Below are 24,350 nucleotides of genomic sequence, written 5' to 3' on the forward strand. Positions count from 1 at the left end.
ACAGAGATGAGGAAGATCCCGGGTTGTCCCCCTCTTGATTTCCTTCCTTCCGCTTTCTCCTCCATTTGCTCCCCCGTTTGTCACTCTCTCCCTCGCGTCTGAACTCCGCAGGCCTCTCTGGAGCACGAGGAAGGCAAGATCCTCCGCGCCCAGCTGGAGTACAGCCAGATCAAGGCCGACATCGAGCGCAAGCTGGCCGAGAAGGACGAGGAGATGGAGCAGGCCAAGCGGAACCACTTGCGGGTTGTGGAGTCCCTTCAGGCTTCCCTGGACGCCGAGACCCGCAGCCGCAACGAGGCCCTGAGGGTCAAGAAGAAGATGGAAGGCGACCTCAATGAGATGGAGATCCAGCTCAGCCAAGCGAACCGGGTGGCGGCCGAGGTCCAGAAACACCTCAAGATTGCCCAGGCGCAGCTCAAAGTAAGGCAGCTCCAGGCCTTGGCCTAACCAGGTTCACGCAGCCATTCTGATGAGGGGGCTGTGGGATAGGAGAGCCAGTTTGGTGTAGTGGTGAAGTGTGCGGACTCTTATTTGGGAGAACCAGGTTTGATTCCCCACTCCTCCCCTTGCAGCTGCTGGAATGGTCTTGGGTCAGCCGTAGCTCTGGCAGAGGTTGTCCTTGAAAGGGCAGCTGCTGTGAGAGCCCTCTCCAGCCCAACCCACCTCACAGGGTGTCTGTTGTGGGGGAGGAAGGGAAAGGAGATTGTGAGCCGCTCTGAGACTCTTCGGAGTGGAGGGCGGGATATAAATCCAATATCTTCATCTACCTCACAGGGTGTCTGTTGTGGGGGAGGAAGGGAAAAGAGATTGTGAGCCGCTCTGAGACTCTTCGGAGTGGAGGGCGGGATATAAATCCAATATCTTCATCTACCTCACAGGGTGTCTGTTGTGGGGGAGGAAGGTAAAGGAGATTGTGAGCCGCTCTGAGACTCTTCGGAGTGGAGGGCGGGATATAAATCCAATATCTTCATCTACCTCACAGGGTGTCTGTTGTGGGGGAGGAAGGTAAAGGAGATTGTGAGCCGCTCTGAGACTCTTCGGAGTGGAGGGCGGGATATAAATCCAATATCTTCATCTACCTCACAGGGTGTCTGTTGTGGGGGAGGAAGGTAAAGGAGATTGTGAGCCGCTCTGAGACTCTTCGGAGTGGAGGGCGGGATATAAATCCAATATCTTCATCTACCTCACAGGGTGTCTGTTGTGGGGGAGGAAGGGAAAGGAGATTGTGAGCCGCTCTGAGACTCTTCGGAGTGGAGGGCGGGATATAAATCCAATATCTTCATCTACCTCACAGGGTGTCTGTTGTGGGGGAGGAAGGGAAAGGAGATTGTGAGCCGTTCTGAGACTCTTCGGAGTGGAGGGCGGGATATAAATCCAACATCTTCATCTACCTCACAGGGTGTCTGTTGTGGGGGAGGAAGGTAAAGGAGATTGTGAGCCGCTCTGAGACTCTTCGGAGTGGAGGGCGGGATATAAATCCAATATCTTCATCTACCTCACAGGGTGTCTGTTGTGGGGGAGGAAGGGAAAGGAGATTGTGAGCCGCTCTGAGACTCTTCGGAGTGGAGGGCGGGATATAAATCCAACATCTTCATCTACCTCACAGGGTGTCTGTTGTGGGGGAGGAAGGGAAAGGAGATTGTGAGCCGCTCTGAGACTCTTCGGAGTGGAGGGCGGGATATAAATCCAATATCTTCATCTACCTCACAGGGTGTCTGTTGTGGTGGGGGGGGAGGAAGGGAAAGGAGACTGTGAGCCGCTCTGAGACTCTTCGGAGTGGAGGGCGGGATATAAATCCAATATCTTCTTCTTCTTCTTCTAGTTGATGCCTGCCTCTGAAAAGTAGGCCGAAAAGCCCTTGTCCACATAGCTCTGCGCTATACACTTGACTTGAAATTTTATTGAATTCTTAGAACTTAACTGAGATAACAAACATAGGGGGTTTCATTCCAACCATTAGTGTGTGAGATCAACATATGTATCCCTAAACCAACATTCAAACAAAGTTACAAAGGAAGTTAGTATAATCGGGGGTGGCATTCTAGCAGGAGCTCCTTTGCATATTGGACCACACGCCCCTGATGTAGCCAATCCTCCAAGAGCTTACGAAAAAGAATCTTGTAAGTTTTTGGAGGATTAGCTACATCAGGGGTGTGTGGCCTAATATGCAAAGGGGCTCCTGCTAGAATTCCACCCCTGAGTATAATGATGACTCCATCTTTATCAAATTTACATTTTAGGATCCCTGAATAGTTTATGAAAAGCTAATGATCCTGTCTAATATCAGGGTTTAAAATACTGATAAGGCAGGGGTGGCCAACGGTAGCTCTCCAGATGTTTTTTGCCTACAACTCCCATCAGCCTCAGTCAGCATGGCCAATGTAAACTGGGGGGGGGGGGGGGGGTGTTAGTATTCCAGATCAGGGGTGGCCAACGGTTGCTCTCCAGATCTTTTTTTGCCTACAACTCCCATCAGCCCCAGCCAGCATGGCCAACGGCTGGGGCTGATGGGAGTGGTAGAGCTACCATTGGCCACCCCTGTGATAAGGGATAGACTAAACGCATTTGTGTAAACAACCATATATTATAATCCGATCGATTTGGTAGAACATTGTTGGATTTAAGAGAAACAATAACTGGATCCCAATAGTATTGCATATAGTTGGTTGTCAATAATAATGAGTCTCCTAAAAAGAATACATTTTAAGTAATTTGAGACATCACAAAAGTTTCCCAAATTCTAACATACCGGGTCTCGAGTGCAAGCTCAGCTGAATCTTTCCAGCGGGAGGCAATGGTCTGTCTGGCAGCTGCTGGTAGCTGGGAAATAAAATCTCTCTTGGATTTCAGCATCGAGAGATCTGACCAGTGATCCAAAAGCAGAGATTCAGGACTAAAAGGGATGTTCACCCTTGTCCCCTCTACAATTCGAATCCTGACCGTTGACCGTTTTCGATCGTTCAGGACAACCAGATCCAATTGGACGACGCCCTGAGAGCCAATGAGGACCTGAAGGAGAACATCGCCATCGTGGAAAGGCGGAACTCCCTGCTGCAGGCTGAGCTGGAAGAGCTCCGCAGCGTGGTGGAGCAGACCGAGCGAGCTCGGAAGTTGGCCGAGCAGGAACTGATCGAGGCCAGCGAAAGGGTCCAACTCCTCCATTCCCAGGTGAAAAGGGCCCTTCTCTCGTCACTTCTAACCAGGTTCTGATTTAGACAGATTCCTGGAGAAGTCTGTCACTGGCTCCTAGCTGTACTGACTCGAGGAACCTCCACGAGGACGTGAACCTCTGATTCAGGGCCAGGAAGTGACATCAGGAAAGGGACATCTGAAAAAAAAAAAGGAGGAAGTGACATCTATGCCCAGTCGTTGGCCTTCCAGAATAACTGGTTGGCTGTTGTGCAAAACAGGAGGCTGGACTCGATAGACTATTGGTCTAATCCAGCAGGTCTCTTGCGTTACAGAACACCAGCCTCATCAACCAGAAGAGGAAGATGGAGAGCGACCTGTGCCAGCTTCAGTCTGAGGTGGAGGAGGCCGTTCAAGAGTGCAGGAACGCTGAGGAGAAGGCCAAGAAAGCCATCACCGACGTGAGTGAAAAGGAGATTGGTTGATTTATGTGCCCAGTTTCTACCCTGCCTTTCTGCCCTCATCAGGACCACTCAGGCAGATCACAGAGTAAAAACAGACACCATAAAAAAACACATTTTAAAAACCATTTTAAAAGGTAAAGACCCCTCCTTTCCCTGCCGCTCTTCCCCCCATTTTCGCTCCACTGGTCTCCCTGGGCTCTTCCCACCCCGTTCTTTCCTCCCCACTCTCCTCGCGGCCCTGTTTTCACCGCTGCCCTCTCCCCGGGCTCTTCTCTGCTTCTCTCGCTCTCCCCACAACCCCATTTTCGCCACTGCCCTCCCCAGGCTCTTCCCTGCCTCCCCCGCTCTCCCCGCAGCCCCGTTTTCACCACTGCTGCTCTCCCCAGGCTCTTCCCACCCCCAAGAGCGTAAGCGTGAGCGAGCTGGGGCCTGGCCGCTGGAAGAAGCAGCCAAGCCTCCAGGCCCCCCACCCACCCAAAATGTTATGCCCTGGGCCCCCCCACCCCAAAATTTCTGGCTACGGGGCTGACTAGAGGGCCTCCGTGGTCCCTTCCAGCTCTGGGATTTGAGGATTCTGTCAGAGTTGAAATGGCTTTGAGGGAAACCGTCCCCCTGCCTCAGAAACCGGAGTACTGATTCTCCTCCTCCTCCCTTCAAACTGCCAGGCAGCCATGATGGCGGAGGAGCTGAAGAAGGAGCAGGACACCAGCGCCCACCTGGAGCGGATGAAGAAGAACATGGAGCAGACCATCAAGGACCTGCAGCTGCGGCTGGACGAGGCCGAGCAGCTGGCCCTCAAGGGCGGCAAGAAGCAGCTCCAGAAGCTGGAGACCCGGGTGCGAGAGCTGGAGAACGAGCTGGAGCTGGAGCAGAAGCACAGCGCCGAGAGCGTCAAGGGGATGCGCAAGTGCGAGCGGCGCATCAAGGAGCTCACCTACCAGGTGGGATGGCAAGGACGTCGTCTTTCTGATTGGGCCTACGCTGGGGGGGGGCGGGATTCTAACAGAAGCTCCTTCGGGTATTAGGCCACACCCCCCCAATGTAGCCAATCCTCAAAGAGCTTACAAAAAAGAGCCTTGTAAGCTCCAGGAGGATTGGCTACATCAGGGGGTGTGGCCTAATATGCAAAGGAGCCCCTGCTAGAATTCCAAGCTTTTGGAGGATTGGCTACATCAGGGGTGTGTGGCCTAATATGCAAAGGAGCTCCTGTTAGAATCCCACTCCTGGGCCTACCAAGTGGTGGCGGTCTGGGAGAAGAATCTGCGCTGTCTGTATGTTCAGAGACAGACTGGGGCGTTGAATGAGCCCCGGAGAAAGTGGAGCTTAGAGGCCTCGACAGTGTTGGCCTACCCCGTTATCGTTGGTGCCACAATTCCCAGGGCACCACAGTAGGGTTGCCAAGTCCAATTCAAGAAATATCTGGGGACTTTGGGGCTGGAGCCGGGAGACATTAGGGGTGGAGCCAAGATCAAGGCTGTGACAAGCATCATGGAACTCCAAAGGGAGTTCTGGCCATCACATTTAAAGGGACGGCACACTTTTTCAATTCCTTCCATAGGAAAAAATGAAGGATAGGGGCACCTTCTTTTGGGGCTCATAGAATTGGACCCCCTGGTCCAATCTTTTTGAAACTTCGGGGTTATTTTGGGGAGAGGCATTAGATGCTATACTGAAAATTTGGTGCCTCTACCCCAAAACACAGGGCCCCCCAGAGCCCCGGATACCCACAGATCAATTCTCCATGATTTTCTATGGGAATAAATCTCCCTAGGGAATAATAGAGTTCCCAGCAGACATTTCCCTCCCCTCCCCCCGCTTTCTGATGACCCTGAAGCGGGGGGAGGGCCTCCAAACTGGGGGATCCCCTGCCCCCACCTGGGGATTGGCAACCCTACACCACAGCCGCCTAGTGATTCCGCTTTTTCTTGGCCACTGGAGACTTCTCTCAGGACAGGAACCAGATGGAACTTTTCCCCAGTGAAAGGCCCCCTCCGTCCCTGGCAGTGCTCCAAGGAAGCATGGTGGGGAGCCAGGCCTGTAGCCACAGGGGGTAGGGTTGCCAATCCCCAGGTGGGGTAGGCTTCCCAACCCTCCCGCCCTGGCGGGGGACCCTAGGATTTCCACCCTCTTCCCCCGCTCCCCAAAAAAACGGAAGCGGGGGGAGGGGGTGGAAATGGCGCCGAGGAGCATGGCGAGCCGCCCCATCCCAGAGCGGGCGAGGCCGCTGCGCCGCTGCTGCTCCCTCCCTGCCCACCGCAGCTGCTCCTCCGAGAGGGGCCCGGGCTGAGCCCATCTCGGAGGAGCAGCCAAGAGGCGGCAGCAGCGCAGGGGAGGGCGAGGCAGGCCAGGAGCATGGCGAGCCGCGAATCCGGGCCCTTCTAGGACCCGGACTCGCGGCTCGCCATGCCCCCGGCCCGCCTCCACTCCCCCTCCGATTCTACAGCGGAGCGGGCGAGGCCGCTGCGCCGCTGCCGCCTCTTCTCCGTTCGCCGTGGCTGTTCCTCCGAGATGGGCTCAGGCTGAGCCCATCTCGGACGAGCAGCCACGGCGAGCTGAGAAGAGGCGGCAGCGGCGCAGCGGTGTCGCCCGCTCCAAGACGGGGCGGCTCGCCACGCTCCCCGGCGCCGTTTCCCCCCCCTCCCCCCTAGCTCCACCCCAGTGTCTCCTGGCTCCGCCCCCATGTCTCCTGGCTCCATCCGCAAAGCCCCCAGATATTTCTGGGATTGGACTTGGCAACCCTAAGGTGGGGGCAGGGGATCCCCCGGTTTGGAGACCCTCCCCCTGTTTCAGGGTCGTTGGAAAGCGGGGGGAGGGGAGGGAAATGTCTGCCGGGAACTCTATTATTCCCTATGGAGATTTATTCCCATAGAAAATAATGGATAATTGATCCGCAGGTATCTGGGGCTCTGGGGGGGCTGTTTTTTGAGGTAGATGCACCAAATTTTCAGTATTGCATCTAGTGCCTCTCCCCAAAATACCCCCCAAGTTTCAAAAAGATTGGACCAGGGGGTCCAATTCTATGAGCCCCAAAAGAAGGTGCCCCTATCCATTATTTCCTATGGAAGGAAGGCATTGAAAAGGTGTGCGTCCCTTTAAATGTGATGGCCAGAACTCCCTTTGGAGTTCAATTATGCTTGTCACAGCCCTGGTCTTGGCTCCACCCCTAATTCTCCTGGCTCCACCCCCAAAGTCCCCAGATATTTCTTAAATTGGACTTGGCAACCCTAACAGGGGGGGCCTGTGGGGGCACTGCCCCCTGACTTCCAAGAGGCCTCCGGGGCGCAGTCTGCTTCCCTCCCTTTTCATTTTGCCATGGCTGAGTCAGCACAGTGTCCTCAGTGACAACCAGAGCCAAGAAAGCTGAGCAGGACACAGTGCATTGAGGCAGGAAAATTAACAGGTGGAGAGGAGGGAGGAGGAAGCCATGTGGAATGGGCTGGGGGCGGGGGGAACCGATATAGCCCCTGACTGCAAAGTGCCAGAGTGGGAAAGAGGAAGGTTTAAGAAAACCCCCTCTGATAGCACACAAGGTGCAGCCCCTTCTTCACTGCAAAGTTTTAGGGTTAACTGCCTCAATTTGGCCACATTCAGAGCTTCCGGCTTTTGCCCCTACCCCAGAAAGCTTCTGAGAAGTGGCAAGCCCCGCAGTGGATGGAAAACAGTGCCCCCTGACTTTTAAAAGAGCCCCCCGACTTGTAAAATCCTGGCTATGGCCCTGTGGGGAGCAGAGAGAAGGGTGGGGACCAGGGCTTTTTTCGAGCAGGAAAGCCGTACCAGCTGGCTCGGCATCAGGGATGTGGCCTAGTATGCAAATGAGTTCCTCCCAGGCTTATTATTCGTTATTATTCCCTCATTGGGGGCTCAGAGCGGAGCGCAGCAGACAGAAATAAAATCGCAATAAAGCCAATTACAGCATTCATCGCAGTGCAGCGAGATGGTTCAGCAAGAGGACGCTACCGCAAGGTGGCATAGCGCAAAATAGTACCGCAGTACAGCATCGCAGCACAGTAGTGCAGTCGAGCAGCAGAGCAGTGGCGGGGGGAGGCCAACCGATCGATAAATAGATGCCCGCTGCCTCATCCAAAGACCGGGCGGAACAGCTCCATATTGCAGGCCCTACAAAAGGCCAGCAAGCCAGGCAGGGCCCAGATCTCCATTTTTTCCCTACAAAAAAAGCCCTCCGTGCAACAATGATGATGTCAGGGAGTGTGGCGTAATATGCAAATGAGTTCCTGATGGGCTCCTCTGAGAACTGCAGAGGAGGGGCTAGTCAATTTGGGGCCTTCTGTCGGTCATGATATAACAAAAGCACATAGGGCAGAATAGTCACAAAATAATCATGTATAGACTGTGATATAGGGTTGCCAAGTCCAATTCAAGAAATATCTGGGGACTTTGGGGGTGGAGCCAGGAGACTTTGGGGGTGGACCCAGGAGACTTTGGGGGTGGACCCAGGAGACATTGGGGTGGAGCCAGGAGACATTGGGGTGGAGCCAGGAGCAAGGTCGTGACAAGCATTATTGAACTCCAAAGGAAGTTCTGGCCATTACATTTCAAGGGACCGTACATGTTTTAAATGCCTTCCTTCCATAGGAAATAATGAAGGATAGGGGCACCTTCTTTGGGGGCTCATAGAATTGGACCCCCTGGTCCAATTTTTTTGAAACTTAGGGAGTATTTTGGGGAGTGCCACCAGATACTATACAGAAAATTTGGTGCCTCTACCTCAAAAAACAGGGCCCCCAGAGCCCCAGATACCCATGGATAAATTCTCCATTATTTTCTATGGGAATAGGTCTCCATAGGGAATCATGAGTATCCAGAAGACATTTCCCTCCCCTCCCCCCACTTTCTGATTACCCTGAAGCAGGGGGAGGGCCTCCAAACCCTGTCCCCTCCTGGGGATTGGCAACCCTACTGTGATAATATATATGAAAGTGATAGGAGAAGACCGTAGATTAATACCCCACCCGTCTCTCTGAATCAGAGTCTCAGAGCGGCTCACAATCTCCTATATCTTCCTCCCCCTTAACAGACACCCTATGAGGTAGGTGGGGCTGAGAGAGCTCTCACAGAAGCTGCACTTTCAGGGACAGCTCTGCAAGAGCTATGGCTGACCTGTTCCAGCAGCTGCAAGTGGAGGAATGCGGAATCAAACCCGGTTCTCCCAGATAAGAGTCCACACACTTAAAGCACCACACCAAACTGGCTCTTTGAAGCATTGGGTGTTTTGTATAACGTTAAGCTTATCTAAATTGGTATGTAAGAATCTTTTTTTGTGTGCTGCATGTTCTAATTACTGATATAATACTACTTTAAGAGACTTCATAGTTGTTCTATCACTTTAATATCTATTATAAGCCTTCTATTGGACAACAGGGCTGTCGAAAGGCCCCAGAGGGAAATTTCACCCAAGCTTGAAACTTCAGAATTCACAATTCCAAATCAATTCCTTAGTCTTTTGAGGAAAGGCTGATGGAGCTGGGCATGTTTAGCCTGGAGAGGAGACAACTGAGAGGTGATATGATCACCATCTTCAAGTACTTGAAGGGCTCTCATAGAGAGGAGTTGTTTTTTGTTCCCCTGAAAGATTCATCTGTTTGACTTTCTTTCCTCTGCAGGCCGAGGAAGACAAGAAGAACTTGCTGAGACTTCAAGATCTGGTGGACAAGCTGCAACTGAAAGTCAAGGCTTACAAGAGGCAGGCCGAAGAAGCGGTGAGCTCCTCTCCTCAAACATGATTTTTTTGACCCGGTCAAGAGTAATCATGGCAGAGATCCCAGCTGCCAGGCTGAATCTGAGCTCCTTGGTGCAAACCAAGAGCAGCTTTGCTGAACCTGAGCTGCTAATGTACTTATATTTCCCATTATGAAGTGCTTTGCAGGCTTTGAGGAGAATTAGGACCTCCCTCTCTCTCTCTCCCTCTCCCTTTCTCCCATAGACACACAAACACCAGCTCAGAGCTTGGTCTTGCAGGCCTGCTGCTGTGAAAAGGTCGACCTTTGCTAAACCTCAGCAACCCACTTTTGCAGCAGGCCTTGCAAGACCTTAAGCCGCCTGATACGATACAGCTTTTCTGAACCTGAGTCGCCAAGTATTCTTAGACCCTTCACACCGTCTCTTCCTGTTCTTTGCTGAAATCACAGCGGCAGGTAGTTTGATAGATTAACTCTTGTGAGTTTTTGCTCACCCTCCCCCACCCCCCAAAAAAACAGAACAAGGATTACGTTCTTCCTACCTGCCACTGACACAGCAAACAGGGCATTTCCAAGCCCCCTCCCCAGGAACAATCAGGAAGACCCACCTACCTAAGACAGACCGTCCCCTTCCTTCCCATTGTCTCTCCCCTAGGAGGAGCAGGCCAACTCCAACCTGGCCAAGTTCCGGAAGGTTCAACATGATCTGGATGAGGCCAACGAGCGAGCGGACATCGCCGAGTCTCAGATCAACAAGCTGAAGGCCAAGAGCCGCGATGTGGGAGGAAAGGTGAGGGCAGGGGGTCTCAGAGGTTGGGAGGAAACTGGGGAGGCAGTGGGGCAAATGGGTGTCTGCGGAATTTGACGGCGTGAGGAGCCCCTCAACAGAGGGACACTGCCTTTTGTGGCCTCCTCTTTCTGCTTCTGTAATCACTCCTACCCTCCTCACCTCCTCCCCCCCCCCCAGCCTTTTTTTTTTCACTGCCCCTTTCTGTCTGACATGAGAGGCCAGGACAGTAACTTCTATCATACTTACATTTGGGAGGAAGTAGAAGTACATGAACATATGAAGCTGCCTTATACTGTCTGAATCAGACCTTTGGTCCATCAAAGTCCATCAAAGTCAGTATTGTCTTCTCAGACTGGCAGCGGCTCTCCAGGGTCTCAAGCTGAGGCTTTTCACACCTATTTGCCTGGGCCCTTTTTTTGGAGATGCCAGGGATTGAACCTGGGACCTTCTGCTTCCCAAGCAGATGCTCTACCACTGAGCCACCGTCCCTCCCTGAAGTACGTTAGTGATGACACAGGCACTAGCCAGTAGGTGTCCACCACCACCGGGTTTTCAATCAGACCCTGGAAATTCATCTCTCACCTTCACGGGATTTTCTTGTTCCCCTTTCCACTCTGCTTTCTCTCTTCTCTTTCCATCTCAAATGCAAACTCTTCCTCCCCCACCCCGAGGCTTCTTTCTTCTCTGCCTTTGTTGTCCCTTCAAGTGTTCTTGGGTAGCCTCGAAACCAACAGACCCCGTAAGAACCTTCTGCTCCTGCCTTCTATTACTAAATACTGCTTGCGTTTAAATGTACTCCCTGACCTGTAAGAGAGCCAGTTTGGTGTCGTGGTTGTGTGCGGACTCTTATCTGGGAGAACCGGGTTTGATTCCCCACTCCTCCACTTGCAGCTGCTAGAATGGCCTTGGGTCAGCCATAGCTCTCTCAGGAGTTGTCCTTGAAAAGGCAGCTTCTGTCAGAGCTCTCTCAGCCCCACCTACCTCACAGGGTGTCTGTTGTGGGGGAAGAAGATAAAGGAGATTGTAGGGTGCTTTGACTCCGATTCAGAGAGAAGGGCAGGGTATAAATCTGCAATTCTTATTCTTCTTCCTGCACCTTCACCCAGTAGGCCCCAGCCTAATATTTGGGATCTCTATATTTCCACCCAGCGCAGTCTCTCCACTTTCCTTTTACAGTCATTCTTTCTTAGCTGTCCTTGGTTTTGTTCTTTTGCGCTTCAAGCAGCAGATATGTATGTGTAGGCATGTGTGTTCATTTCCCCCTCCTCATTTTAAAGCAGTTGCAAAACTGCTCCAAGACTGGGGAGCAGTGGAGGGACACTTGGTACCACTAGCACTGGCCAATAAGCATCTACCCTAGGCTGGCTTTCATTATTTAGAAATTTCTATCTCACTTCTCACGATGTTTTCACAGCAGACTTTCTACGGGGTGGTTTGCCCTTGCCTTCCCCGGTCATCCACACCTTCCCCCCAGCAAGCTGGGGACTCATTTTACCGACCTCGGAAGGATGGAAGGCTGAGTCAACCTTGAGCTGGCTATCTGAACCCAGCTTCCGCCAGGATCAAACTCAGGTTGTGAGCAGAGAGCTCGGACTGCAGTACTGCAGCTTTACCACTCTGCGCCACGGGGCTATACCCTCCCCCTCCCCCGAATAAACAGAAACAGAATTTAACCAACCAACCGAGAAAAACACAACTGCTTCTCCTGGGCTGGTCTCTGGGGTATACTGGGCCACATCTGTTGGTCACTGGCAAAGGAGCCTGTCATGAAGACGCTTCCCACTTTACTCCCCCCCCTCCCCACTAGTTTTTCCCAGATACAGTGGAAAGCTGCAGAATACTTCCCCACACACCCAACCCTACCCAAAAGTTTCTTGCGTTTGCATGGCAGCAGAAGAACTTTCCATCCTTCTGTTAGCCAAAATGCCCTCAAAACGAGGTTGGGGAATTAGTTAGGTGGGCACCTGGCTCACTAGGAATCTTTTTACCAATATATATATCAGGCTCAACCATCCAGAGGGTGATGCTCAATAAAAGGATTCTAGTTTAATAAAACCAATTGTAATTTATTTAGAAAAATATAGTTCTTTCACACAAGATAAAAATACAATACAATCACACATTCACACAGGCCTGAGAAACACAGATAGATTGATAGGGGAACATATAAGGGTAAACAGACAGGGCGATATTACCTCTCGTAGTCTTCAAGGAAGGCTCCGGTGGCGACAATTGAGGGAATGGGGGAGGACCCGAAACTGATCAGGAATCGGGGATGGATCTATGCAGCGGAATGTGGGTTGCTGATAGAAGCACACCTGTGGGTAGCTAGTCCACAGGTTATAAGGACTCACCTGAGCCCTTAGGGGATGGGAGGTGATGGGGAGGAGAAAGGGGAGGCTCTGTGATGACCATGAAGGCTGGACATTAGCAGAGCCAATTGCGAGTCCCTTGGTGACACCTAATTGGGTGTTTGCTTTGACCAATGAACTTCACCTTAGTCCTGTGAACCTGGAAATTTCCAGGCCTGAGGCGGCTCCAAGGTGTTAGACTGGGGTAAGAATGGGAATGGCTGGATACTTAAGATTAAATGGGATTATCTAGGAAGGTGACAATAGGGAATCAAATATTGACCTAGGTATCCCCGGTATAGACAAAAGGCTTAGTGGAGACAGGAGATGTTCTTCCTCTTATCCCATCATCTTCTGGGCAGGAACCATTGTTTAGGGTCTTGCCAGACAATCAGGACCAACACTTGAGCTGTTAATCCATTCATGGGGCAAATGGGTTGCTTGCGGGCTAAGGGTGTACGTGAGCTTCCCACTACGAAGGAATGAAGTCCAGCCTGGCAGTAAGATGGCTACGAGTGGTGTTAGCGATACACAGTGGATTCTATGTTCAGCGCTTCATCACCGGTCGCCTGGATAGCTCCGTGGCGGCGCAGCTTCTTCCCTACCATGGCAGACCCACGCAGTGACGGGGAAACGTCCATGCACGTTGGCAAGCACTCTATACCGGTTTAGAATGCCTGCAAACTTAGGCTGTTTGTACACATGAGTCCCTTTAAGTTCCTGGATGGCTTTGCCCACACCCTCTTGCCAGACGTGTGCGAGCTCACTTCTCCAGGTGCCCTGGCAACCATACTGGTGACTATGATGTTTGGGGGGGAAAGGGGGCTTTTCCTCACACATCCCCACCAAGTTTAGAAGGCCCCTTACAGTGGACTTCCCCTTCCTGGTGTCTGCCATCCTTTTTTCCTCTCCTCCGTTTTCTTCAGTCCCCTCTTGAAGCTGTCTATGCTTGTAGCTGCCACCACCTCCTGTGGCAGTGAATTCCACGTGTTAATCACCCTTTGGGTGAAGAAGTACTTCCTTTGATCAGTTCTAACTCGACTGCTCAGCAATTTCATTGAATGCCCACGAGTTCTTGTATTGTGAGAAAGGGAGAAAAGAAGTACTTTTCTCTCTTTCTCACAATACAAGTGATGGGGCAAGTGATGCTCTCTATTCTTGGTGCTTGGGAGGGGCAAGTGAAAGGGCTTCTAGTGTCCTGGCTCCACTGATGGACCTCCTGATGGCACCTGGGTTTTTGGCCACTGTGTGACACAGACTGTTGGACTGGATGGGCCATTGGCCTGATCCAACATGGCTTCTCTTATGTTCTTATGTCTGGGGCAGTGATGCTCTGTATTCTTGGTGTTGGAGAGGGACAACAGTGGGAGGGCTTCTAGTGTCCTGGCCCTACTGATGGACCTCTTGATGGCACCTAGTTTCTTTGGCCACTGTGTGACACAGAGTGTTGGACTGGATGGGCCACTCTCCTGATCCATCATGGCTTCTCTTATGTTCTTATGTCTGGGGCAGTGATGCTCTGTATTCTTGGTGCTTGGAGGGGGGGCACAGTGGGAGGGCTTGTGATGGATCTCCTGATGGCACCTGGTTTCTTTGGCCACCGTGTGACAGAGTGTTGGACTGAATGGGCCATTGGCCTGATCCAACATGGCTTCTCTTCTGTTCTTATGTGACACAGTGTTGGACTGGATGGGCCGTTGGCCTGATCCAGCGTGGTTTCTCTTATGTTCTTATGTGACACAGTGTTGGACTGGATGGGCCATTCGCCTGATCCAACATGGCTTCTCTTATGTTCTTATGTGACACAGAGTGTTGGACTGGATGGGCCACTGGCCTGATCCAACATGGCTTCTATTATGTCCTTATGTGACACAGAGTGTTGGACTGGATGGGCCACTGGCCTGATCCAACATGGCTTCTATTATGTCCTTATGTGACACAGAGTGTTGGACTGGATGGGCCACTGGCCTGATCCAACATCGCTTCTCTTCTGTCCTTATGTGACACAGAGTGTTGGACTGGATGGGCCACTGGCCTGATCCAACATGGCTTCTCTTATGTTCTTTTCCTTCCTCCATTACCCCTTCTCTTTCTCCTTCTCTCTTCCAGAAACTTCACGAGGAAGAGTGAGCAGCTTTCGAATTGGCAGCCGAACTGTGGCCCCGCCTCCCTGGCGCTCCCCCTCTCCTCTGAGTAGCATTTACCACAAACGGAGCAGAATTAATAAAGCCGAACAGCAGATTTAATCGAGTCAGACAGCATTGCCTCTCCTCACCATATAAACCCAAAAGGGCCTACAGTCGCCAGCTCCGAGATGGGAAATTCCGGGGGGGCAGAACCTGAGGGTGGGTTAGCTGTGGGGTGGGACCTTAGCAGGGTATGACGCCATAGAACCCACCCCTCCCAAGCAGCCATGCTGTCCAGGGGAACCTGAGCTCTGTCATCCGGCGATCATGCAGTAATTCCAGGAAATCTCCAGACGCCACCGGCAGATTGGCTGCCCTGTGCCAGACCAGAGAGGGGGGTTGTCACTCCGTGCCTTTAATAGCATTCTGGAGGTGTCTTACTAGAGGTCTGCCTTGTGGTGATCATGTGAGGGCCCAGCTAGGAAAAGGAGGATGCGGCGTCCCTGAGGGGTATCTGCAGATAATAGCATTTTGCTTCTATGGAGCTTCCAAAGAAACTTCAGCCCTGGGCTGCCAATCCCCCAGGTGGGTCAACCGACAACAAAAAACTGAGGAAAAATAACGAAAAATGAGCGAAGAATACTTCGAAAGTGTACTAGATAATTAAACGCTTCAGCTGCACACATTTCCACATAGCATTACATACAACAGCGTTGTTATCACAAATGCAAGATAGAAAGTACAAAGAATAAATATTCAAAAGGGCTTGCAGTTAGTCCATATCCAGTTTGAAGTCCTTGAAAACCATTAATTAAAGTGCCGGCGTCCAACAGTGATGTTAAGACGTCGCTTGTAATACTGTTTCAAATGTCTTCTTCATCTAAGAGACGTATTCCACTTATCGTCCAGCTTAGGAGGTTTTCTCCAGAGCTAGTGGTATAGGGATGTTGTATGCTGGAAGTTGATAAGTGGAATACGTCTCTCAGATGAAGAAGACATTTGAAACATCATCATCATCATCATTTAATTTATATCCCGCCCTCCCCGCCGAAGCAGGCTCAGGGCGGCTAACAACATAAATCAATGCATTAGTTATACAATATATTTAAACAAAAATTAAATTTAACAGTTTAATTAAAACCTACTAAAATTGATAAAATTAATACCCTGGTGCTATTATACAGATGGTGGATTTCATTAGCAGAATCTCTCTTTATTCGGCGAAGGCCATTCGAAAAAGGATGGTCTTGCAGGCCCTGCGGAACTGTTCAAAATCCCGCAGGGCCCGCGTCTCTTCCGGAAGCTGGTTCCATAAGTGTGGGGCCATAACAGAGAAGGCCCGAGCGCGGGTGCTCTGTAGTTTTACCTCTTTGGGCCCGGGGATAGTCAGCAGGTTCTTCCCTGCTGATCTCCGTGCTCTCTGGGGTTCATATGGGGAGAGACGGTCCCTAAGGTAGGCAGGTCCTCGGCCATATAGGGCTTTAAAGGTAATAACCAGCACTTTGTAACGAATCCGGTATATAACTGGCAGCCAGTGCAGTTCACGTAGCCCCGGCTGTATGTGCTCCCATTTTGGGAGCCCTAACAGCAGTCTAGCAGCCGCATTCTGCACCAGCGGCAGCTTCCGGGTTCGGCACAAAAGCAGCCCCATGTAGAGGGCATTACAGTAATCCAGTCTTGAAACAGTATTGCAGGCTTTACCGTTAGGGGCTTATGACCATCCACTATATAATAAACGTCTTTAGAGAAATGAAGTTTGAAGAAACGACTGAACATCATAAATTCTTTGCTGGGAGAACAAGAATTACCTGCAGTTGCAACACAATAGACACTGGCACTTTAATTAATGGTTTTCAAGGACTTCAAACTGGATATGGACAAACTGCAAGCACTTCTGAATATTTATTCTTTGTACTTTCTGTCTTGCATTTGTGATAATACGCTGTTGTCTGTAATGATATGTGGACATGTGTGAAGTTGAAGTGTTTCATTACCTATTACGCTTTTGAAGTATTTTTCACTAATTTTTCGTTATTTTTCCACAGCTTTTTGTTGTTGGTCGAGTCATTCTCTGTGGAACTCTAGGCTTTTCTTCAAATCCCCAGGTTGGGGCAGGGGATCCCCCAGTTTGGAGCCTTCCCCCACTTCAGGGTTATCAGAAAGTGGTGTGGGGGAGAGGGAAATGTCTGCTGGGCACTCCATTATTCCCTGTGGAGACCGATTCCCATAGGGGATGACGGAGAATTGATCTGTGGGTATCCGGGGCTCTGTGGGGGCTATTTTTTGAGGAAGAGGCACCAAATTTGCAGCATAGCATCCGATGCCTCTCTTCCAAAGACCCTCCAAGTTTCAAAAAGATTGGACCAGGGGGTCCAAGTCTATGAGCCTCAAAAGAAGGTGCCTCTATCCTTATTTCCAATAGAGGGAAGGCATTTAAAAGGTGTGCGGTCCCTTTAAATGTGATGGCCAGAACTCCCTTTGGAGTTCAATTCTGCTTGTCACAACCTGGCTCCACCCCCAAAGCCCCCAGATATTTTCTGAATTGGACTCGGCAACCATACTTCATCGTGTAGCCTCTGTTAGTTAATATTGGTCTGTCTATGCATTTCCTAACCCAGAGACAACCAATCTTGTCCCTCCAGTGGTCAGGCTGAGAAATCAACATGGTGGAGTTTAGCACTGCAATGTGGGCAGGATTTATTTGCTGTATTGCAGCACATCCTGGTGGCTAATGTGAGAAACTGCAACCAGTTCCTAGAATTTAAAATATATCTCTCTCAATTAGGGTGGCCGAACGTTGCTCAGCGTAAGAGCCACGTAGAATAAACTTCAGAGGTTTGAGAGCCCCAAGTCAGGAACTTCAGAGGTTTGAAAGCCATGAGGCATGAACTTCAGATGTTTGAGAGCAGGTGGACAGGCAGGCAAATAGATGGGTGGGGGGAGGGAGAGGTTGAAAGAAAGCAACCTTAACTTCAAATGCATTCTCCAAGCTGGTTGGCTTGGAGGAGTGATTTAAAGAGACAAAAGCTTTCTCCAGTCTGGCTGACGGGGCGGTGGGGGCTTTGAAAGCCACACAATATGAGTGAAAGACCCACATGTGGTGCCCGGGCCACAGTTTAGCCACCCTGATATCCTTTAAGGCTCTGCAATGGAGACTATAACCTGCTCTGGATGGCTCAGACTAGCCCGGCCTTGTCAAACCTCAGAAGTTAAGCAAGGTCTTGCCACCCCTTAAATGCCCATTACACCAAAATCACCATATCAGATACTTAGTATATTCTTTACAATGTCTAATAAAGTTTATATCAGGCACTATTGTGCTCACATATTATTTTCTAGAAGACAAAACCATAAATTCCAAAGCTCGTTAGCCACAAATTCTGATAAGTACAGAGGAAATATTCAATACTCTAAGCACGATACGAACAATAACGGATACAAAAATCTGAACTCAGACAGCATGAATGTCCATACTTCTCTAAGGAACATTCAGGCTTTCACAGCAGCTCAAGTGAAGCCAGACAAGACAACAGGCTTCCCGTTTTCCAAACCTTCCTCAGGTCTTTAGAGAAATCTGTTACGTTTTCAACATTCCACTACTTCCATAAATTTACCTGTAATCACTTCACAGCTGTTTGGTGTGGTGGTGTAGTTCACAGCTTGGTGTAGTGGTCAAGTGCGTGGACTCTTATCTCTGAGAACCAGGTTTGATTCCCCACTCTTCCACTTGCAACTGCTGGAATGGCCTTGGGTCAGCTATAGCTCTCGCAGAGCCATCCTTGAAAGGGCAGCTTTTGGTAGAGCTCTCTCAGCCCCACCCATCTCACAGGGTGTCTGTTGTGGGGGAGGAAGGTAAAGGAAATTGTGAGCCACTCTGAAATTCAAAGTGGAGGGCGGGATACAAATCCAATATCTTCTTTCTTCCACAAAAAATCTTCCACGTTTTTAGCTATTGTTTAGCCAGAGGAAATCACCATACAGTTATACACGTAGCCTCAGCTTGCTAGAAGTTTCACTTAACGGGGTACGATTCTCCTGTATCTTGCTTTAAATACTGAATACATCATTTGTACTATAAGGATCTGTGGCTGCTGAGCTTTGGAATTTATAATTTTACCTTCTTAAAAAATTATATGTGAGCACAATAGTGTCCGATACAAACTTTTATTATATAGACATTGTAAAGAATGGATATGCTAAGCATCCAGCATTATACATGACAGTTTTGTTGTAATAGTTATATCCTACACACCCTGGTATGTGTGCATGTATATATATTGGCCACCAAATGAGAAGGGAGCACTCCCTGGAGAAGATCCTGATGCTAGGAAAGACAGAAGGCAAAAGAAGAAGGGGACGGCAAAAGAGGAGATGGCTGGACAGCGTTACTGATGTAACAAACACCAATTTGAGCAGACTTCGGAGGATGGTGGAAGACAGGGGGGCCTGGCGTGACTTTGTGGGGTCGCAAAGAGTCGGACTCGACTGTGCGATGGAACAACAACAAAACACACCCTGGTCCTTTTTGTTGATTAATACTACTTAAATGCCCAGCCGGAGGTGTCGACATCCATCTCGGAGCCTGCCAAAAGTCACCGCAGTGCCAGTTCCCTTCTGAACCAGCTGGGAGAAGACCGAGCCAAGAAATCCCCCACTCCCCCCCCGCCCCCCCCCCCCCCCCCCGGCAATCCCACACCCACCAGGCAAGGCTATTAAAACACAGAATGCAGTTCCTTCACAACCCTGCAGGGGGAGCCCTTTATTGTGCCCCTTCTCCCCACAAACACGGCCCGGGCGCCTCTCACCACTCCGCCCCACAGCCGGCCTCCCCGCTGCGTCTCTGCCACCCTTTCCCCACCCCTGCCCCCTCCCTGGCGTGGATCTGCCGGTGCTTATGCAGATGGCCCGATGTCTTGAAGGCCTTGGGGCACTCTGGGCAGGCGTGGGGACGTTCCCCGGTGTGGATTTTGACGTGGCGTCGGAGGAGGAAGGAGTAGGTGAAGGTCTTGCCGCAGTCGGCGCAGAGGTAGGGCTTCTCCCCCGTGTGGACGCGCCGGTGCTCGGTGAGCTGGGAGGCGGTGATGTAGGCCTTTTGGCACGTCTCGCACTTGTAGGGCTTCTCCCCCGTGTGGGTCAGCATGTGCTTGGCCAGGACGGAGGAGCGCGAGAAGGTCTTGCCGCACGGCTGGCAGCGGAAGGGCCGTTCGCCGGTGTGGATGCGCTGGTGCCGCAGGAGGTCCGAGGAGCGGAAGAAGTTCTTCCCGCAGTCCTCGCAGCGGAAGTTGCGCTCGCCGGTGTGGAAGCGCTGGTGCTGCACGACGTCCCAGGGCCGCAGGAAGGTCTTGCCGCAGAGCGGGCAGCAGTGCTTGCGCTCGGCCCAGTGGATGCGCCGGTGCTGGGCCAGGTGGGAGGAGGACATGAAGGCCTTCCCGCACTGGCCGCAGGCAAAGGGGCGCTCGCCGGTGTGGGAGCGGGTGTGGTTCTCCAGCTGCACCGCCTGGGCAAAGCCCTTGCCGCACTCCCCGCACTTGAAGGGCTTCTCTCCGCTGTGGGTGATCTCGTGGCGGAGCAGGGCTGAGGAGCGGAAGAAGGCCTTCCCGCACAGCTTGCAGCCGAAGCCACGCCCCTCGGGGTGCGAGCGCATGTGGTAGCGCAGGTCCCAGGAGCGAGGGAACTCCGCCCCGCAGTACTTGCAGAGATGAGACAGAGGGCATCGGGGGGCGCCGGTGGCGGGGAATCTGGCTTCTGACATGCCCAAGGGACGAGGAGGGGGAGTCTCCCCCATGAGTGTTCAGCCCATGGTCAAGTCTGCAAAAGAGGAAGGACGGAAAGGTTAATAGGGGGGCCCTGGGAACACAGAGGTGGCCATCTTGTGTGGCATCTCTTCAGTGCCCGTAGCCCAGGGGTGTCAAAAATGAGGCCCGACGGCTGGATTAGAACAGCTGTTATCAGGCCCGTGAGCAAGTCTGTTTCTTTCTTGCTTCCTTCTGCATCCCAGCCTGCTTAGCCGAGATTTCTCAGCTACAGAGCAAAGCCTCTGTTTCCCCTATTGGCTGAGGCTCCTCTCTTGGGGAGGAAGGGGAGAGCTTGCTTGGATGGCTGACTGCAATATTGCAAGAGCGCTAATACTTGAAGCATGTTTTATTTTAGGGGGTTTTTTTAATCGTTACTTGTGTTTGCCTGTGTCCTTTACAACAGGGGTCCCCAACCCCCGGGCCGTGGACCGGTACCGGTCGGTGGCCTGTTAGCAACCGGGCCATGAGTTGTATAATTATTTCATTATATATTACAATGTAGTAGTAAAAAGGTAAAGGTAGTCCCCTGTGCAAGCACCAGTCGTTTTCGACTCTGGGGTGATGTTGCTTTCACAATATTTTTAATAATAGTAACAATAATGATAATGATGATGATAATAAGAAGAAGAAGATGAAGAAGACGAAGACAACGACATCGGATTTATATCCTGCCCTCCACTCCGAATCTCAGAGTGGCTCACAATCGCCTTTAACTTCCTCCCCCACAACAGACACCCTGTGAGGTGGGTGCTCTCCCAGAAGCTGCCCTTTCAAGGACAACTCTGCAATAGCTATGGCTGACCCAAGGCCATTCCAGCAGCTGCAAGGGGAGGAGTGGGGGCCGGTTCTCCCAGATAAGAGTCCGCACACTTAACCACCACACCAAATTAAAGTGCGCAATTGTATCATCCCGAAACCATGCCCCCTCCCCCTGCCCAGTCCATGGAAAAATTGTCTTCCACAAAACCGGGCTCTGGTGCCAAAAAGGTTGGGGACCACTGCTTTACACATGGCCCGGCCCAACAAGGTCTCATGTATGCCAGATCCGCCCCTCATAAAATGAGTTCAACGCCCCAGCCGGTGCAGCAGAGAGCAGCCTGAATTTATTCACGCCTTGCAGCTGAAAGGCTGGAATAGGAAGACTCAGATTCAAATCTCACATCAGCTGGGCTCCTAATGCTTTTTGCCTCTCATTCCGGCAATACTAATACAGACCTACCTTGCAGGGCTGTTGTGAAAGACGACAGCCTCCACACACTGAAATGTTCCCCCTCAGCACAGAGAGGCTCTCACACATCCTAGACGCCATTATGATTAGGAATCATTTGTGCGCGGCGTGCTGCCCTCCTCGCTTTCCTGCAGCTTCGCCTTCTCTACAGCGCACAAGGACATCTGTTTCTAGGGCCCTGTGTGCAAATCCTCCCATCCTCTCTACTCCACTGCACCCAACTCTGTCCCTCTGCAGCAGATAGCCTTTCCCACCCGCAACGTATTTATTTCACCTCTCATACTGTCTGAACGCACTTTTGACTTCCCTGATTTTCAGCAGCCCCTAAACCAACTCCCTGTTCTTTCAGAGGTTTGAGTGACTGTGAACATTCCATAACCTACAGGGGTGTCAAACATGTGGCCCGGGGCTGAATCAGGCCCCCAGAGGGCTCCTATCAGGCCCCTGAGCAACTGGCTGTCATCTGCTTCCTTCTCTCTCACTTGCTTCCTTCTGCATCACAGCTGGCTTGGCCAGGCTTGCTCAATCGCACAGGAGCTACAGAGCAAAGCCTCTATTTTCTCCATTGGCTCAGGCTCCTCCCTTGGGGAGGAAGGCGGGGAGAAGAAGAAGATGATATTGGATTTATATCCCGCCCTCCACTCCGAAGAGTCTCAGAGCGGCTTACTATCTCCTATGTCTTCTCCCCCTACAACAGACACCCTGTGACGTGGGTGGGGCTGGAGAGGGCTCTCACAGCAGCTGCCCTTTCAAGGACAACCTCTGCCAGAGCTATAGCTGACCCAAGGCCTTGCCAGCAGGTGCAAGTGGAGGAGTAGGGAATCAAACCCGGCTCTCCCAGATAAGAGTCTGCACACTTAACCACTACACCAAACTGGCTCCCTCAATCGCACCGCAGAGCTACTGAGGCATGCCACTCTTCCTTCTACTGGCTGAGGCTCCTCTCCCTCCTCATCCCCTGGGGAAGGAAGGAAAGCGCTTGGGCTTTCTTTGACCAGTTCCCTGGATCCCATGGGAGAAATATAAAGAGCTACTGAGGCATGCCACTCTTCCTTCTCCTGGCTGAGGCTCCTCCCCCTCCTCATCCCCTGGGGAAGGAAGGAAAGCGCTTGGGCTTCCTTTGACCAGTTCCCTGGATCCCATGGGAGAAATATAAAGAGCTACTGAGGCATGCCACTCTTCCTTCTACTGGCTGAGGCTCCTCCCCCTCCTCCTCCCCTGGGGAAGGAAGGAAAGAGCTGGAGCTTCCTTCGCCCAGCTCCCTGGATCCCATGGGAGAGATATAAATAATGCCCCTTTAAGACCAACAAGTGCTGATGTTTTAAGGTTTTTCTCCCATCTTTAATTATGTCTGTCTGTGTCCTTTATAAAGTTTAATTCTCTGCTACCTAATCTTGGATAAGTACACATATGGCCCAGTCTGACATGGCCCGGCCCGACAAGGCCTCATTTATGTCCGATCCGGCCCCCATCACAAATGAGGTTCTGAGGCTACACGGAAGGCTTCCGAAGGGAGGGGGGGTTCTCCGTAAGCAAGAAGGCTTCAATCCATGGCCCCTCTTCCTGCCCCACCTTTCCTTGGGGTGGGGGGGCTTTTCATGCTTATTCTTGAGTTCTGCACCCCCACCCCACCTCGTGAGGGGCAAACTGAGCACCCCTTTTGTCTCCAGCCAAATGCGAGCGGGGCAAGGCCAGCTCCACAACCGGGCAAACTAGCAGGGGTGGCCAACAGTAGCTCGCCAGATGGGTTTTTTTTGCCTACAACTCCCATCAGCCCCAGCCAGCATGGCCAACGGCTGGGGCTGATGGGAGTTGTAGGCAAAAAAAAATCTGGAGAGCTACCGTCGGCCACCCCTGAACTAGGGGGTTGCCTAGGGCGCTGGCCTTCTGGGGGTACCAAACTGGGTGCCCCCCATGGACCCTGGGGGGCCCCAGAAGCAAGCCTTGCCAGACAGTCTTGGGCCAGCCCTGAAGCGGGGAAGGGGGGGGTTGCAACAGGGGGGCCAATGGGGAAGGCGGGGAAGGGGTGCCAAGGTGGGGGGGGGGGTAAAGGGAGACACAGAGAGAGAGAGCTGTTGTGAATCGGAAGGGAGGGGGGGGTCCCCAACTGGATTTGCATGGCTTGTGCAAGAATTCGGGGCGGCTGCAGGAGGGGCTAGTGGGGGGGGGGCTCTGTCCGGGGTTTCCAGAGGTGGGGCGAGGGTGCATCGCGGGGGTCTGGAGTGCTGCGAGGAACTGGGGGTGGGGGGGATCGGACACGGGGAAGCTATCCAGAGATTGCGGGGGGGGGGGTTGCACTGGGGAGAGGCGATTTCCGGGGGGGGGGCGGCGCTTGGGGCCATGAGCCCGGGCTGGGCTGGCAGCGGGTGGCGCCGGGCCCGGGTTTAGACGTGCAAAATCCCCGGGATCCGGATTGGAAAACGGCTAGGAAGCGCCCCCACCCTCCCCGGGAAACCCGGAATCTGCGACTGCAACGAGGGCGGTGGGCTGGCTGGGCTAGCTGCAATCTCCCCCCTTACCTGCTGCAGCCGGCCGCGGCTTCCGCCGATGGAGCTGGGGAGGAAGGAAGGCTAGATTTGGCGAGGGGGGGGGGGGGGCGTCGCTGCTGCAGAGAAGAGGCCGGGCGGCTCCCCTCGCGGCCACGCCCCCCGCCTCTGCGTCACGGGGCGGAGCCCCGCCCCACGGCCCCCGCCCGCCTCTGTCTGGCCCTCTCCCTGGGGCAACCCTCCTCCCTGTGGGTGCCAACCTCCCGGCGTCGCCGGGAAAGCGAA

At 52.3% G+C, this 24,350-nt stretch overlaps 2 protein-coding genes across 2 annotated transcripts in view; one reads left to right on the forward strand and one right to left on the reverse strand.

Annotated features, from left to right (window-relative positions):
* MYH6 (myosin heavy chain 6) overlaps positions 1–14,613 on the forward strand; it is a 70,737-nt gene extending 56,124 nt beyond the window's left edge. The window contains 7 exon segments of the mRNA XM_060255351.1: positions 112–420; positions 2,965–3,168; positions 3,465–3,590; positions 4,259–4,534; positions 9,215–9,310; positions 9,945–10,079; positions 14,540–14,613. Coding sequence (XP_060111334.1) covers positions 112–420; positions 2,965–3,168; positions 3,465–3,590; positions 4,259–4,534; positions 9,215–9,310; positions 9,945–10,079; positions 14,540–14,560 — 1,167 coding nt within the window. The 3' untranslated portion in view covers positions 14,561–14,613.
* A 4,668-nt stretch (positions 14,614–19,281) lies between these two features.
* Positions 19,282–24,229, reverse strand: LOC132583740 (zinc finger protein 239-like). Its single transcript, XM_060255391.1, has 2 exons — positions 24,099–24,229; positions 19,282–20,364 (listed from the first exon to the last, which is right to left on the reverse strand). The coding sequence occupies exon 2, from the start codon at positions 20,339–20,341 to the stop codon at positions 19,358–19,360; it is 984 nt and encodes a 327-aa protein (XP_060111374.1). The 5' UTR covers positions 20,342–20,364; positions 24,099–24,229; the 3' UTR covers positions 19,282–19,357.
* Positions 24,230–24,350: the final 121 nt, after the last annotated feature.

This window comes from Heteronotia binoei, chromosome 15, assembly GCF_032191835.1.
Source record: "Heteronotia binoei isolate CCM8104 ecotype False Entrance Well chromosome 15, APGP_CSIRO_Hbin_v1, whole genome shotgun sequence".
Taxonomy (NCBI): Eukaryota; Metazoa; Chordata; class Lepidosauria; order Squamata; family Gekkonidae; genus Heteronotia; species Heteronotia binoei.